Source organism: Desmodus rotundus, chromosome 6 (genome assembly GCF_022682495.2).
Source record: "Desmodus rotundus isolate HL8 chromosome 6, HLdesRot8A.1, whole genome shotgun sequence".
Lineage (NCBI taxonomy): Eukaryota > Metazoa > Chordata > Mammalia > Chiroptera > Phyllostomidae > Desmodus > Desmodus rotundus.
The window spans coordinates 7,844,681-7,859,684 of record NC_071392.1 but is presented as its reverse complement, the minus strand read 5'-3'; the positions used below and the strand labels follow the sequence as shown (position 1 = coordinate 7,859,684).

The window sequence follows — 15,004 nt, the reverse complement described above, 5'->3', positions numbered from 1 at the left end:
GGCCTGGCCTCTGCATTGTATGATGTTGAGCAGCATCTCTGGTCTCTTCCAAGTAGATGCAGTAACACTCCAGTCCCTAAGGTTGCAACAATCAGTGATGTCTCTAGACGTGGCCAAATGTCCCCTGGGTAGCAACGTCTCCCCTGGTTAAGAACCAGTGATACTCCAAACAGGGGTAACAGCAGAGGTGAATACAGAGACAGACATGCTCAGTATTAGTAGCAGTCACTCCCTCTCAGCGCACCGTGATTGGATGAAGTGGGAGCGTGAGGCGAGGGGGCCTGTAGATGGGAGTGGAACGGGAAAGGCCAGAAGCCTCTGGAGTTCGTTGAATGTGGTTCTGTCATTGCCTTGCCCAGCCCTACAAAAGAGTGTAAAGGCATAATTACGTCTTGACTAATTGAAAGTCACCATCTTTGCTTTAGTTGCTAGGAAGCTAGAAGTTAACATGCAGCCCACCTGTAACAGCACACAGTTCTGAGTGATAAGCTCAGTCCTGGCTTCATCTTCTGTGTCTGCCCTTCTGTGTGTCGAACCACTCAGTGTGTGTCGAACCACTCAGTACGTATGCCTATAAACTCCTTTCAGTTCTTCTTTGGGAGGAGGCAGGAATAAGTACCTAGACCCATCCGTCCATCCTTTCATTCATACATGAAATGGACTGATCGCATAGTTCCGATGCGCTAAATCTTACTTGGATGACCTGTTCGGTGAGTGTCACCCTACTCCAGCAGTGGTGGCGTGGCATTGTCGGCTTCTAAAATCCCACAGAATGCCAGCCTTATTGTCGGGGTTAGTCTGTCTTGGAGTGCTTGGGGCTGTCAGACTTCTGAAAGGGATAGTAAAGAGGAAATGCATTCTAGCTGCGGAACATGTCACAGGCCTCTCCTAGCTAGAGTCAGAGATAATGGTCAATTGACAGTTCCGAAGGTGGAAAGCAGTGGCTGAGGCACTGACTCATTGGTCGGAAAGGGTAAGGATGATTCTATCAAAATTGGGGGGGGGGAGGAATCCTCTTAAAATTAGGCTGGAAGGAAATATGGAAAGCATTGCTATCTTCTATGAAAGTGGGTCATTCTCTCTTTCTCCTTTTCCAACAGAAAAGAATTAAATTTGTTTTGGGTGGATTACTTGAAAGAAAATACTGAAAATGAGCTAAACAAACTTTATAAAGCTCTTGTGCAAGTGCTACTTCGTGCCAAAGTATGAGCTATCTCCCAAAGCGAGTCCCACCGTGCCTGGACGGAGCGTCCAGGAACTGAGAATTAGGTGCTGAGGAAGGCCACAGCCCTGGCATTTGCCACTTGGTTCGTGTGAGGAGTCACTTTGCTGTGTGTTGGGGACAGTGGGCAGCAGGGTCTCGACCTGCCCACCTCACAGAGACCTGAGTCAGACCACTGCTTTGCCAGCCGAAAGTCTGTTTTCAGACATCGAAATAATACTTAGAAGCAAACTTTCACTGATAAGAAAGGGATGTGTGTGTGTGTGTGTGTGTAGAGAGAGAGAAGAGAGAAAAAAAGGGGGAGAGAGAGAGACAATGAGAAAGAATCTAATCTCTTAACCATCTACAGGACCAGACACAGCCAAAGGCAGTGCCGCTGTGGATGCCCGGTGCGGCCCCCTGGGGCTCACAGATTCACTAAGCTGCGCCTGTCGCTATATTCGTCCCCACCATTAGAATCCCAACCCCAGAGGAAAGTTCACCATTGCATAACACAGGTCCGGGTAGGACTCTACTGAGCACAGATGTGCATTTAATTGAAATAACCTCAACTACATGTTCCGCAAGTAACAGGAAATATCAGATTCCAGCAGCTCAGGGTGCAAGGAGGCTCACAGTTGCCAGGTGACCTCTTTAAACCCCCCAAGGGTTAGTTTCCAGCTGTGTGCTGCCTGGTGAGCCTGCTATGTGGAGGTCTCCCCCTCCGCCCACCCTGGCCTGCTTCATGCACCCACCACGGAGGCTGTGGAAGTGCCCTGGCTGATTTTGGCACATCTTACTTAAAAGTCTCCAGGCATGCCTGCAGATATCTCCAGTTAAAGAGCAGCTGCAGGAGGAGAGGCTGCAGGAGGGGAGAAAACAGCAACCATTTAATGAACACAGTGGAACCCCTTTTATGAGAAATTTTCCCTGACAGAGGTTCTGCACATTACTAATTCTGAGTCTGAGCAAGGTTTCTGGCCTCAGAGACTATAAGCAACTCCAGGTCCCTTAACACCAAGAGTCTGTCCTTAACTGGGAAAAGCAAGGAAATTTGAAACTGGAGCTCAAGGCGCTTGTAGCATAAGAGTTTGTGGCGTTGCCTGTAGTCCTGCCAAGGGTGTGGGAAGCTCAGCAGCCACTGAAGTTTCTGTGTGAGCATCTGGAGTTGGGTGGTCACTGCTCCCGAGGCCCAATCAGCAAACAGGGGTGGCAAGTGAAACCCAACTTGTCCCACACGTTGCGGCTAGGAGAGCCCACCCTGGTGGGAGCCTTGGAGGGCGGGTACGGAAATCAGTTTCTTTCTGTTTTGTTCGCTGTTCTGTCCTGAGGGATATTGTTACTTTAAGTTTTCTGGCTGTAACTGAGTGCCCAATTGTAGGAGGAGCTGGAAGTTATTAAGGCTCGTCTTTTATTCACCACCTACGGGGTGATGGTACAGCATCAGTTCTGACTGTTCAGTTAATAGTCACCACCACCATCATCATCATCATCATCACATAACAACAATGGCAATAATCATAGCAGCACAGCAGGAGCTAGTATTTCCTTAGCATCTGCGACTCAGAGCAGAGGCTAAGCAGATTTGGACTCTCTCGTGTGATCTTACTGAATGCTCTCAGTCACCTTACGGTCAAGGAGGCTGAGCAGTTAGGAGGGATGCCTGAGGCAGGCGGTGGAGCCTGCATTCCTACAAGGAAGTCTGGCCCCAGAGCCTCGGCTGGAACCCTCCCCCCGATGTCTCGGTCATTTCATTCAGTGTGATAACCAGGTACAGTTCGGAAGGACAGAGAGGGCTGCAGGGCTTTAGGGCTGGTGAGGACCAGAGGCCGGAGAAGTTCCCAGTTCAGTGGCAGGCTCCCCACTCCCCCTGGAAGACATGTGGACCACAGTGTCCAGGCTTTCATCTGCCTGGTGACCCCGCCACCTGCCTGTCCGCGTGCAGAGCAGCGATCCTTGGGATGCTCGGCACTCAGCGGCGCATCAAAGTGGCTTCGTTTTCCATGTCCACTCACTTTTCCTGGTATTTTTTTTCCTCCTGGCGACTCAGGGTTGAGGCATTTCCAGTGACAAGTGATGGTCTCCCCAAGTTTGTTTACTCACAACTTTAAAATGCATATAATTTTAAAATGAAATTGTGTCTAATTTCCACCAAGAGTGAGAAAAAGCAAATTCGCTCTGCCACTCAAGTGCGTCAGCATTTTAGCATCATGGGATTGTATAAATGAATGTACCCTAACTGTGAAGTCAGCCCTCCCGCTTCTGTTTTTTTAAATCCTCACCCAAGGACATGTCCAGTGATTCCAGAGAAAAAGGAAGGGGGAAGGGAGCAGAGAAAGAGAGAGAGAGAAACTTGGACTGGTTGCCTCCTATATGTGCCCCGACTGGGAATCGAACCTGCGACCTTTTGGTGTATGGATTGACACTCCAACCAGTGGAGCCACTGGGCCAGGGCAACCCTCCCACTTCTAAGGTGAGGAAATGGAGGTTCATATTCACTACAGTATTAACTGGAAATACTGGGGTGGGAACATGCTTCCCCCCCTTTTCTTTTTTTAATCCTCCTAGTCTAGTATTTATTCTGTCCTATCATATGGTTTCCCTCAAGCTTTGCTTGGGAAAGTTATTTTTAATATTGATGTACCATTATCAAATCATTCAATTAACAGTGACTTTCTTGCCAAACTTTGAAAAACGTACTTTGTCCATAGAGCGCTAAATCCATTACCACACACCTGGTTCAGTGTAGCCACGGCCACCGTCTTGAATCTCAGGAAAGATGCGGGAGCCCAGTTTTGACGGAAGGAACTAGTGGCTAAAACCCCTAAGCAGGGCACACCTAAAACACAACTAAGGGAGAACACAGAGGCCACAAACCCCAAACCCTGAAACAGAAGCATGCGCTGCGTAGGAAGTACTGTGTGATGAATGGCACATCACCGTACGCCGAGCTGAGGCAGATTTATTTCTCTTTGAGGGTCACATCTCCTATGAGCAACATAAGAGCAATCGCTACTTCTGCTGGCACTAAATTGCTGTTGTTACCAGCAGAGATTTACGGAGTGGAAGCCTGTGTCAGCTGGCGTGATAAACACTCCGTGCGTCCTGTCATTTAATCCGCACAGGGACTGTGAAGTGGCAGCTCCTGTTATGCCCACTTTACAGACCAGAGATGTGAGGGTCCGAGCCACTAAATGGGGCAGTGCCCTTGCCCATGAGACTCCCGAGCCCAGACTTTCGACCAGTTTCATGTTCTCTATGGACTGCAATCTCGTTCATGCTGGAGGTTTGCCTTCCAATGCAGATAAGTTTGCCAGTTCCTTTTCTCTCCCCGTGACTAAGGATGTCTCTTTGAAAGCAGCTGTATGTGCTCACCTTTTAAAACCTTCTCTCTGTTCATGAGGTCACTTAGCCTGTTCAGACTCTAGAGTTACAATATGTGAGTTCTAACCTTCCCTGGGAGTTTGGAGAAATGATGCACGAGCTGCACTCCACAGTTCCCTTCAGTGTGAAGTTCATGTTTATGGGTATGACCTCTTTTCTCCAAGTCACAGGCCGCAGCCACCGCTCCGTGCCTCTGCTTTGCCCTTTCATTCTCTCCTCGGTACACCTACCTCCTGCTTTGATTTTGCGCCTTTTCATCCTGTAAGCTCACAGCCCTGCCTGCCTCCACGGCACCCCCTCCTGTGGTCACTCTCTCATTCTGGTTTCAGATTGACCCAAACTCCGAGGTCGCTAACACAGGGCTTCCTGAGAAGATGCTAATATGGCAGATACCAGCTTCTCATTTTTGGGGAGACCACATTCTTCTTTCGGGTGCTGCATTTGAATTGCATTAACCGTGGCTCCCTTTGATTCTCCAAATTCTCTGTGTTGGGAGCTGGACAGAGGGTTTCATGGCTGTTTCCAGCCCCTATTGACTGAATTCTGGCGGCACCCCCACTATTCCAGCTGTGCAGGTTGTGAGCCTTAATGCTACTTCTCATACTTTTGGCGTTTCTCTCTCCTGTTGCTCATCAGTCATCAAGTCTGGTGGATTGTCTCTTTGTCTTGTTTTTCTAATAATTTTCTTCCCATTGCCACGGCAGCCAGACCCTCATCCCACTGCCTGCAACTAATTTCTGTCTTTCCTCCTTCAGCCCTTCTTTTCTGCCCACGGATGTCAGAACCCCAACTTGGCTTTCACAAGAACCTCCACCAGCCGGCTGCTTCCTGCCCTGGTTTCTCGCACGGCTCCCCTAAGTTTGTTTTATAAAATGCTGGTGCTGAGGGATAGTCGTGAGTAATGTTTTCATAACAAGAGGCTGTGATTGAATACATTCGGGACATGCCGGGTCAAGTGAACTTGAACGCTTTTCCTCGCTGCAGAGTTCGCAGAGCCTGTTACTGCCAGCCAGTGTGCCGGGTAAACTTTCAGGGGGATGATGGAGAATAGAGAACCCCTCGAACTAATTTGAGCTATAGAGCTTTTGTTTATTTCTACTTATTTTGGCAGAGCCACAGGCAGGATTGATGTCTTGTAGGAAACACGTTAAGAAATGTTGGTTCTTTGGAGTATATTTAAACTTCTCGGGCTGGCAGTCAATCTCAGGCCAACTTATTTAGGCAGCTTGGGTTCTCTCGTGTCTCCAAGCAACTCCCCACTCCTGTCAGATTGGTCTCTTGGTCTTCTTGTGCCAGTTGTGATCTTTTCTGTGTCTATGACTTTATTAACATTCTTCTCTGGTCTAGAAGGCTTACCCCAGTCTAGCCCCAAATCTACATTTTATAAATGAACTCAAAAGTTTAACCGATCTATGCTGTATATATACGCTGCAGCCTTATCCAGCCCTGTTTTAGCTGGCAGTGGATTGCTGTTTGCTGGATTTGCATGGAATTTGTAATAATAAAACTACGGATGACTACTCTCTGAGCATCTGTTCTGTTCTAAGCACCCCTGGAATGTTACCTTTATCTTTATAGCCGCCCTTCAAGGCTGCTGTCCTTAGACCCGTGCTACCGGTGAACAAGCTGGGGTTTGTCGTAGTTGGTCCATGGTTTTGTATTCATTAAGTGGCAAGGCTGGAATTCAAACCAGGGCTCTTTCAAATCAGAGAGTGTTTCCAAAGCTCCAAGGTGGCTTTCAAGCTAGAAGCCAGGTCAGCTTGGAGATGTGAAAGTCATCTCTTCAGCTCAGATGCAAAACTCTCTTGCTTGATAAATGATGGTTTCTAGTTTAACGAGAGCAAACATTTTAAGGTCAGAGCTTGAATGATGAGAGTGGCAAGAATGCGTCTTCTGTAACCAGTGTGTATTAACACTTGGTGAGTTCCCAGCATTCTGGAAGGTGCCTAGAAGGACATGGATAAAAAGCTGACACAGACCCTGAGCTTAGGAACCTCTAATGAGGCTGGGAGATAAAACATAAATACATTAAATAAGAAAACCATAGCCCTGGCCGGGTGGCTCAGTTAGTCGGAGCATCGCCCTGTACACAAAAATGTTGCAGATTAGATCCCTGGTCGAGGCATGTACAGGAGGCAACGGATCTCTCTCTCTTTCAAATTAATAAACATACCTTTGGTGAGGCTTTAAATAAAAGAAAACCATAGGCTATAGTTTTTAATGAACTTCTAGTTAGGCATTCTTTAACTGAAGTTCATGGACTCCTAGGAGGTTACTGATCAGTCTTGGAACAGGGTACCCATGAACCTCTACATTTGAGTGGATTCACTCGTGCATTTGGAGGGAGGAGTGTCTACACATTTCTTCAGGTGCCCGAAGAGCTCTGATCCCAGCTGGTTAACAACTGCACAGGGTACTGTGGTATGGGGCACAAGCAGAAGCTTCAGATCACGGTGGGGAAGGCACTGGCCTCAGAGCTGCAGAAACTGGGCTGGACTCTGTCTTTACTGCTGTTGGCTGAGTGACCATGGGCAACAGGGCGACCTGTCCAAACTCATGGCTCAGAAGTCAGGGTACTAATGTGCAATGTGTGGAGAAGCAGTGAGGGTTAAAGGAGACAGTGAAAAGTGGGGAGCGTTCGGCATGGTGCCTGTATAAACTAGTCGCTTTAGACCGGTCATGTTGGGTTTTGCTGAGTGTATTAGTTTCTTATTGCAGCTATAACACCCCTCTACAAACTTAGTGGTTTAAGACAATCCACATTTATTGTCTTACAAGTTCTGGAGATCCAGAGTCTGAAATGGATCTGAATGGGCCAAAATCAAGGTGTGGGCAGGCCTGCCCTTCTGGAAGCTATAGGGCAGAATTTGCTTCCTTGCGTGTCTGGCTTCTAGAGGCCACCCTCAGGTCTTGAATCGAGGCCTCCTTCCATCTGCAAAGCCAGCAGCGGTAGGCTGATCCCTCCCATGCCGCCTCGCTGTGCCCCTCACTCTCCTGCCTTTCCCTTGCTTGTATAGCGACCCTTGTGAATAAGTTAGTTTGGTCTGGATGACCCAAGATCACTCCCCTTCTCAAGGTCAGCTGATCAGCTCCCTGGAGTCCAGTTGCAGCCTTAACAACTTGTTCTAAGAGCAACAGTTAACTATTAAATTAATTAATTTGATTAAGCAAATTTCTGTTGATTATCTGTCATATGCCAGTCATTCTACTTACCTATTTTAGTAATAAGTTCATTGGGGGCAGTTTATTTGTTTCCACCAAAATATATTCTTTAATTAATTAGTTCATTCATTCCACTAATATTTATTGATACCTAATATGTATTGTACCAGGCATTGCTGTAATGCAAAGATAATATAATATAATACAATACAATACAATATAATATATATTAAACTTCATATACACACACACATATCTTCGACATACAGGGCAGTGCACTCGACACTGAGAAGTATAAATCAAATTTACATATTTGGACTTTAAGGCCTGCTTTATATAAACAGTTTATGGCATTATAACTATAAGCTAGGGTAGAAATTGACTATCATAACCATGCTATGGGTTCGGTGACCGTATTTTTAACCCCAAACTGAAAAATGTTATGTGTCTACAGGGTGGAATATTTGAAATTAAGACTGTCCCCAAACATCTGAGCTATGTGGTCAGCTTTGCTTTAGGGCTTTAGGGGAAGGGGACGTGAGGCATCCCTGAAGTTGCTGGGGGGAGCTGGCACTGGAGCGGGAGCAAAGGGACCATTGTGCTGGGAGGGGTTACTGTGTGGGGGTTGGAGGGGGAGGCAGGTGCAGGCGCAGGCCACACAAGGGCGGGGTGAGAGGTGGGGACGCAGGGATCTCAGCTGGGAGGACCTGGGATTTCAGCCATGGCTTCAGGGTTAGGTATAGTTTAGATCAGATCTTGAAGGTGGGATGGTTTCCTTTGCTCTTCTGTTTGAAGTTGGTGAGCATGTGCGGTTGCAGAAACTAGGTTAAAAGAAATGTACATTCGTAACACTCTCCCTATTTCAGTTTTGTTTTGTTTTGTTTTGTTTTAAATATTAGCTTCAGGTGCCTACTCAGCTTCCTTAGAAATGAGTTTCTTTATGTTGATTTGTAACTCTGGGGCATTAGAGATTGGTGGGAAGAGACCCTTCTCCCCACATTCACACAGTGAAGCTAGATTATGTTCTTGATTTAAGAAGCCAGGGATATAAAATCCTATAGGAATCCTGGTGCCCCTTGCGGGCCCTGGGGCCCCCTGGGAGCAACAGCTGTCAGGGCCACCTCCTGCGTGTAGAAGTTCTGGGCACACGCAGCCTTTTAAAATCAGCGGCTCACATCACTTTCAGGAGGCGCCTAGGCCAATCCCACGGGGGCTCGAGTTAAGAGCAGTGTTTCTGACCCCAGCCTTTCCTGGTTCTTGGCCTGAACTTGACATGATCAGGATGACTCTTACCCCCAAGGGGTGCCCAGGAGCCCCCGAGCGACCCAGGGACCCTGGAGGGCAGCAGGACCTGTCTCCCCGAAATTTGCGCTGAGATAAGCGTAAAGCCTTGTGTTTTGTTTGATAGGCTTTCTCGCGGTTACAGCACCACTCTGTTCTGATAGGCCTGGCGCTTGGTGTGATGAGTCGGAGGGAATTTTCTCTTTGCCGAAACAACAGACAGAGGATGAAGGTCACTGTCTATGTTTTCAAAGTAATTTTAGTGACGGGAAAGCTTGTGACATATTAAGTGAAGAGGAAATGAAATTTCATGTACGGGATAATCTTAACTATGTTAAAATACACAAACACACCCCACCCCACAATGGGAAACAGTGGTTATTTCTTGATGGCAGAACCATGAGCGATACTTTTTTTTTCTTCCTTATGCTTTTCTGTTTTTGTTTTGTTATGTTTTAGAGGAAGGGGGTTAGAGTCTACCCAGTTTCTCTTATTTTCTTCTTCATAACATGGATTGTATAATTTCCCCTTAATTTTCTTTGACGGATGTTTTTAGAATAGTCCCTGCTCTCAGAAGGAAGACATTTCATTAGAATAAATATACCCATGGCAGAAATAAATGTACTTAATGAGATTAAGAGAAAAGCATTGGAATTATGTTTTCAGAAGCAGCCTCTCTTAATTCTTATAGCGATTTTATTAAAGTATGTAAGATCAAAGTAATATGTTTTAATCCAATATTTTTAATTTTAAAGCAAATATTCTTATTCCAAAAGTATACATAGTCATTGTAAATAATAAATGTAAATGTAAAAAATAATGTAAATACACATAAACAAGAAAGGAAAATAAATGTCCCCCATAATTCCATGGCCTAAGAGGAAAAAAAAAAAAGACAACACTCTTTATATTTGGGTTTATATACTTCTAATCTCTTTTCCTCTTTGCCTAGACCTTTGTATACATATATGGAAAACAAACCAAAATAAAAATGACATCTGATAACCTGAGTTACAGGACTATGAAAAAAGTACCACCAAGGGTAAACTCACATTTTTCCGTCCATCCTCTGACTTACACATATTCAAGGTCATTTGTGGAATGATCTGTTTACTTAGCTCCAGCCTCACTCCAAGCTTTCCAGAAGAGTGGGACCAGACATCTGGACATCTTGGATTGCAGCTCGTTTCATTGCGCCTGCTGGAAGAAAATTCCATGAGAATACAATGCTCATTTGTGTCCCCCACGTGTTTCTCTAGCCTCGCTGCTTTCTGGCTGGACAGGTTTGCGTAACCCCGAGGTTCTCACTTTCAGTCCCTCTTTAAGGGTACGTGTTTGCTGCTCCTGCAGGCTCTGGCACAGGGACCCTGAGGTGCCAGGAGAAAGGGCCAAGGTTTCAAGATCGTTTTAGCTCATGATACAAATGTCCCCAAATGCAACACATAATTCTCAGGCATCTTTGCAGTCATGAAGTTTTGTTGGCCTCGCCTATCTAGCTGTTACACAGAAAAATCACCCTCATCTCCAAATCCTTCTCTTCCCCAAGTTCAGGCCTCTTGAAAAATATCTTTCCTGACAGCCCTGTTCACACACAATTTCCCTTGCCTGGTCTCCCGGATGTCCTCAAAACTCTTTGCCCAGCTATGAGTAAGCTCGGGTTCCCCCAGGGCCACTGCAGACAATATATTTTCTGTTGCTTCTTTCAGGATTTGCTTTGTCACATAATTGGCCTTCTCTACAAGTACCCACGCTTTGACTCGTTACACAAAATAACAAAAAATCGGGAAAGCATAAGGAAGAAAGAAAAAGTATCACTCATGATTCTGCCACCAAGAAATAACCACAGTTTACAATTTTGGTGTGTGTGTGTTTCTGTATTTATTTTAAGACAGGTCAGATAGAATTTTTTTTCTTTCCCATGTTTCACTTAACACGTGATAAGCATTTCCTCAATCATGAACATTATTCACAAACTTTTTCAATGACTAGATAATAATTCATTTTATGGGTTTGCTACCAAGGGCTCAGCTGTTTGTTTAATGTTAGGAGACAATCTAAACATCTCCTTTCTGTATACTGTAGCCATGATCAGTAAGTAGGCCTAGAGACATAGGGTATGGCCAAATTCTCCATAAATGTTAGCTGTTACTGCCTTTGTAAATGATCATTTTGGTGCAATTGTCCGAACATTAGGAGAAGCCGTGGTGGTGGTTGTCCCTGGTGCAGGAGAAGCTGTCACTGCAGACTCCGGTCAGAGGACGTAAGCACACCCAGGGCTGCTCACAGCCGAAAGAGGATTTCTTCCCGAGCATAGTTTCAGATCCTTCGTGAGCGCACTGCCCTTTTCAAGCTGAGAGCCATCCATTACAAGCTCCAAATGTCAAAAGGCTTGATTGGCCGTGGGTTTTCTTGCTGAGCCTATGGAGTTGAGAACTCAGAAGCCCTTCTCTTGAATTCGGTGCATTGGGTGGTCAGGCCCTTTTGTGGCAGACGGCAGTTGCCAGCTCTGAATTATAATTCTCCTCATGTCCCTCGGGCAGTCTCCAAGAACTCCCCTGCTCCCTGGTGACCAGAAAGCACCACTTTTATGCCAGGGAGAGATTCTCTTTGTCAGCATGTGAGGGAAATGTGTGATGAGACAAATTTGAAAGTAATCACATGGAGAGAGGACAAAAAAGCGCTGTATGGGGAGATTAGACTGGTGAGAACCCTTAGCTGGATCAGGGAGGTCGGGGCACGGTGAAGGTGGAGCAACAAACTGAGTAAAACTGGAGTCGAAAGGAGAAAACCACCAAGAAAGGATAAGAGAGAAGCAGACGAGGAAGGTGAATGCAAATGTTGCTACTGACCTTGTAGAGCTTCCCTCTCCTGCCCACTTCTTTTACCCTTCCGCCCAAGTAGTACCTTTTACATGCTCTTTAAAACATTCATTAAAACGTTCGTTCATTGAAGATACTGTACATGCCCCAAACTCTCTTCTTGAGTGTCTATCAAACATGGGTAAGGAAAGCTAACCTAGAACAATTAATCTGTCGAATTCAAATACATGTGATTGCTATGGAGTAACACAGAATTGATGTTTGAAATAACCTCATGCACCACAACATGGAACAACGTCGCTCTCCAGACACTGGAGACGTTAAAAGCGAATGGTTGCTGTGGGTCCCCTTGGTCCGATCCGATCTGCGGACCCCTCCTCCCTCTGTCTGGACTCTGAATTCTTCCCTCAGGTGTTCAGAGCACTTGCGGATACGATGTTCTCACAGGTTTGACCTGTTGTGATGTCGCCTGGCTTCGACACTTTTTATCATAGACCTTTTCATCGTTGGGGCCAGTTTCTCTAAATGAATTCCTCATTTCATGGTTGTTCATGCCTCCTTTAAAACAGATAAAATACCCTTAGATGGAGAACAGATCAATGCCAAATTTTGTTTTAAAGAATAAATAATATTTAATTTTCTATAAAAAAATCTTTGCGACACCGCGAAGTATGAAAGTCTACTTGGATCTCCTAAGTATTTGAATTAAAGATATTTTGAAATGATGAACTCATTGGAATTTGTTAAACTTACTAAATGATGGCTTTTATGACCTTTTTTTTATCCAACTTTAGATTTTGATGCACAGATGAAAATACAGGAACTTTGTATTTTTAGAAAACACATAGGCTATTATCTTTACCAGTCCTCGGTTCCCAGCAGTATTAAATATGCATCTGTCTATAATTCTATGCATTTGTCTTCAGTAAATATATGGGCTGAACATAATATTTTTGTTTAAAACCACGAGTAGCATGTAAAATACCATGTTTTCAATTTTTTTGAATTAGTTAAATGGAAATAACACTATGTTTTGATGTATTGTCATTTATGTTGCTGCTTCTTATTATGTTGCGTTCCTGTTTATATGGGTTATGAAATTAGGCCAGTTCTGTGTACAAAATTATCTTAGTCCCATTTCTCCATCCCTTACTTAAGACCACAGAAATATATCAAGGCTCCAACACAGAGATGCTGATTCAGAAGTGTGATACATAACGTTTAAGTATAAAAGCACCAGAAATATTACATGTCCTATGAGGTTTGGCACAGACTTTTAAAACTACCAACCAAACTTTTTTTTGGTAACTCGGTTTTGCCCAGTGCATCTCTGTAAGGCCCTCCCTTCCCCGGCGGGTGCCCCTTCCAGGCTTATTGCAGGGACCCCCGATTTGTCCTCGGATCTTTCGCTCGGTTTGTGACCCTGCTTTTGTCTCTCACTCATCCGCAGAGCCCGGCGTCTGCACGGTTTTCGGAGATCCCCACTACAACACTTTTGACGGACGGACATTTAACTTTCAGGGGACGTGTCAGTACGTTTTGACAAAAGACTGCTCCTCCCCTGCCTCGCCCTTTCAGGTGCTGGTGAAGAACGATGCGCGCAGGACCCGCTCCTTCTCCTGGACCAAGTCGGTGGAGCTGGTGCTGGGCGCCAGCACCATCAGCCTCCAGCAGCACCTGACCGTGCGCTGGAATGGCTCGCGCATCGCGCTGCCCTGGCAGGCGCCGCACTTTCACATCGACCTGGACGGCTACCTCCTGAAAGTGACGACAAAAGCAGGTGGGCTTCCAGAAGCACGGGGTGTCCGTGTCCCTCCGCCTCACCAATCCGCACAGCAGCAGCGCCTGAGTGCAGCGGCCCGCGGTCCTCCTCCTCCATTTCCCCGGAGAAGGGTCCCAGCCGCAGGCGGGAGATCTTGAAGATGCCCCCGCATAGCTGGAGAAGTTTGCACACTCCGCCTTGCCCTCCCACGCCAGCCCCGCCAGTCTTGCACTCCAACACCCAGGGCCTTTCCATCCTCCTTCCAAAAATAGCAGGGGGCTCTCCACCTAACCTCCCTCTCATGCTTTGTTGCTAACTTCAGGCCACTGGCGGCCAGCTTGGAATTGTCAGTGTCTCTCCTGACTGAGCCAGTAATGTGCAGTGTCACATCTGTGAGAGTGTTTCCTTGTCAGCATCTGTCCAAGCAGGGGGATTCCTCCAAAGTAAACCACAAGCGTGTGTGAGGGTGCAGATGGGAGTGCAGAGGGTGGACTGTGTGACCTGCAGCTTTGTCTGTTCTTGACCCTGGGAAGGATGCTCGGCTGAGCTGCTGGCTGGAACCCCTGGCAGCTGCTGGAAGACCCTTGGGATGCTTGCTCTGAGCCCTTCCCCGGGCGGGGGCACGTGGGGCCGACCCCGAGGCCCTTTCTCAGCAGCCCATATTGCCTGAGGCCGGCTTTCCACTCCCGGGCAGCCACCTCCTCCAGCAGCCACACTGTTCACGGTCGGCAGGTTATTTCTTCCTGGGGGTTCAGTGAGGCACAAGTTTTTGCCTGGGTGGCTACCTAAAAGAGGCATCTTAGAAGCAGAACTCAGTTCTTCAGTAGGAGCCCCAAAGCATGGATTCAGCTCATTCAACATTTTCTTGTGTCGTGCATGGGTCCTTTCATGCTTCCTGCAGTTAGTACGTACTGTTAATTGACTATTGGACTGTGTGATTTCCTGGTGGGTGCTGTTTCTTTAAGTATGACACTTGAAGAAGTCCACGTATGTCTTGCTTTTTGCATTGATGAGAATTTAACCATGTAAAAGCATCAGCTGGATTCCAGTTCCTCTAGGCAACATGGCTCCAAAAGGGAAGCGTTTGATTGAGCAGACACTTTCGAGGGGTTATAGAGACTGTTTTTTCTGTGCCTCCCAAGCCCTGTGTGGATTGTGTCAGTTCAATCCACCGAGTATATAGTCGATGAATTGAGTTAGCCTATGGAATGCCCGCTTAGCTAAACAAGGCAGGAAGCCAAGGAGGAGCCCGGGGAGCTTTTATTCAGTGAGGGTAACGTGGCTTCAGTAACAGGATGTTAAATATTGATGTCTTGCAACATTCAATAAAGGGGGAAAGATCCCCATTCTGGACTTTGAGTGTGGCAGGTGTGAAGAGCTCTAATCATTCAACTT

The 15,004-nt window shown here is 46.4% G+C and overlaps 1 protein-coding gene across 3 annotated transcripts in view; it reads left to right on the top strand.

The window, feature by feature from the left end:
• BMPER (BMP binding endothelial regulator) overlaps positions 1–15,004 on the top strand; it is a 218,786-nt gene that overhangs the window by 131,112 nt on the left and 72,670 nt on the right. For 2 of the 3 annotated variants that reach the window (XM_053927054.2, XM_024563020.4), the window contains exon 12: positions 13,298–13,627. The exons of the other annotated variant lie outside the window; for it this stretch is intronic. In XM_053927054.2, coding sequence (XP_053783029.1) covers positions 13,298–13,627 — 330 coding nt within the window. The remainder of the gene's footprint in view (positions 1–13,297; positions 13,628–15,004) is intronic. 3 annotated transcript variants of the gene reach the window in all.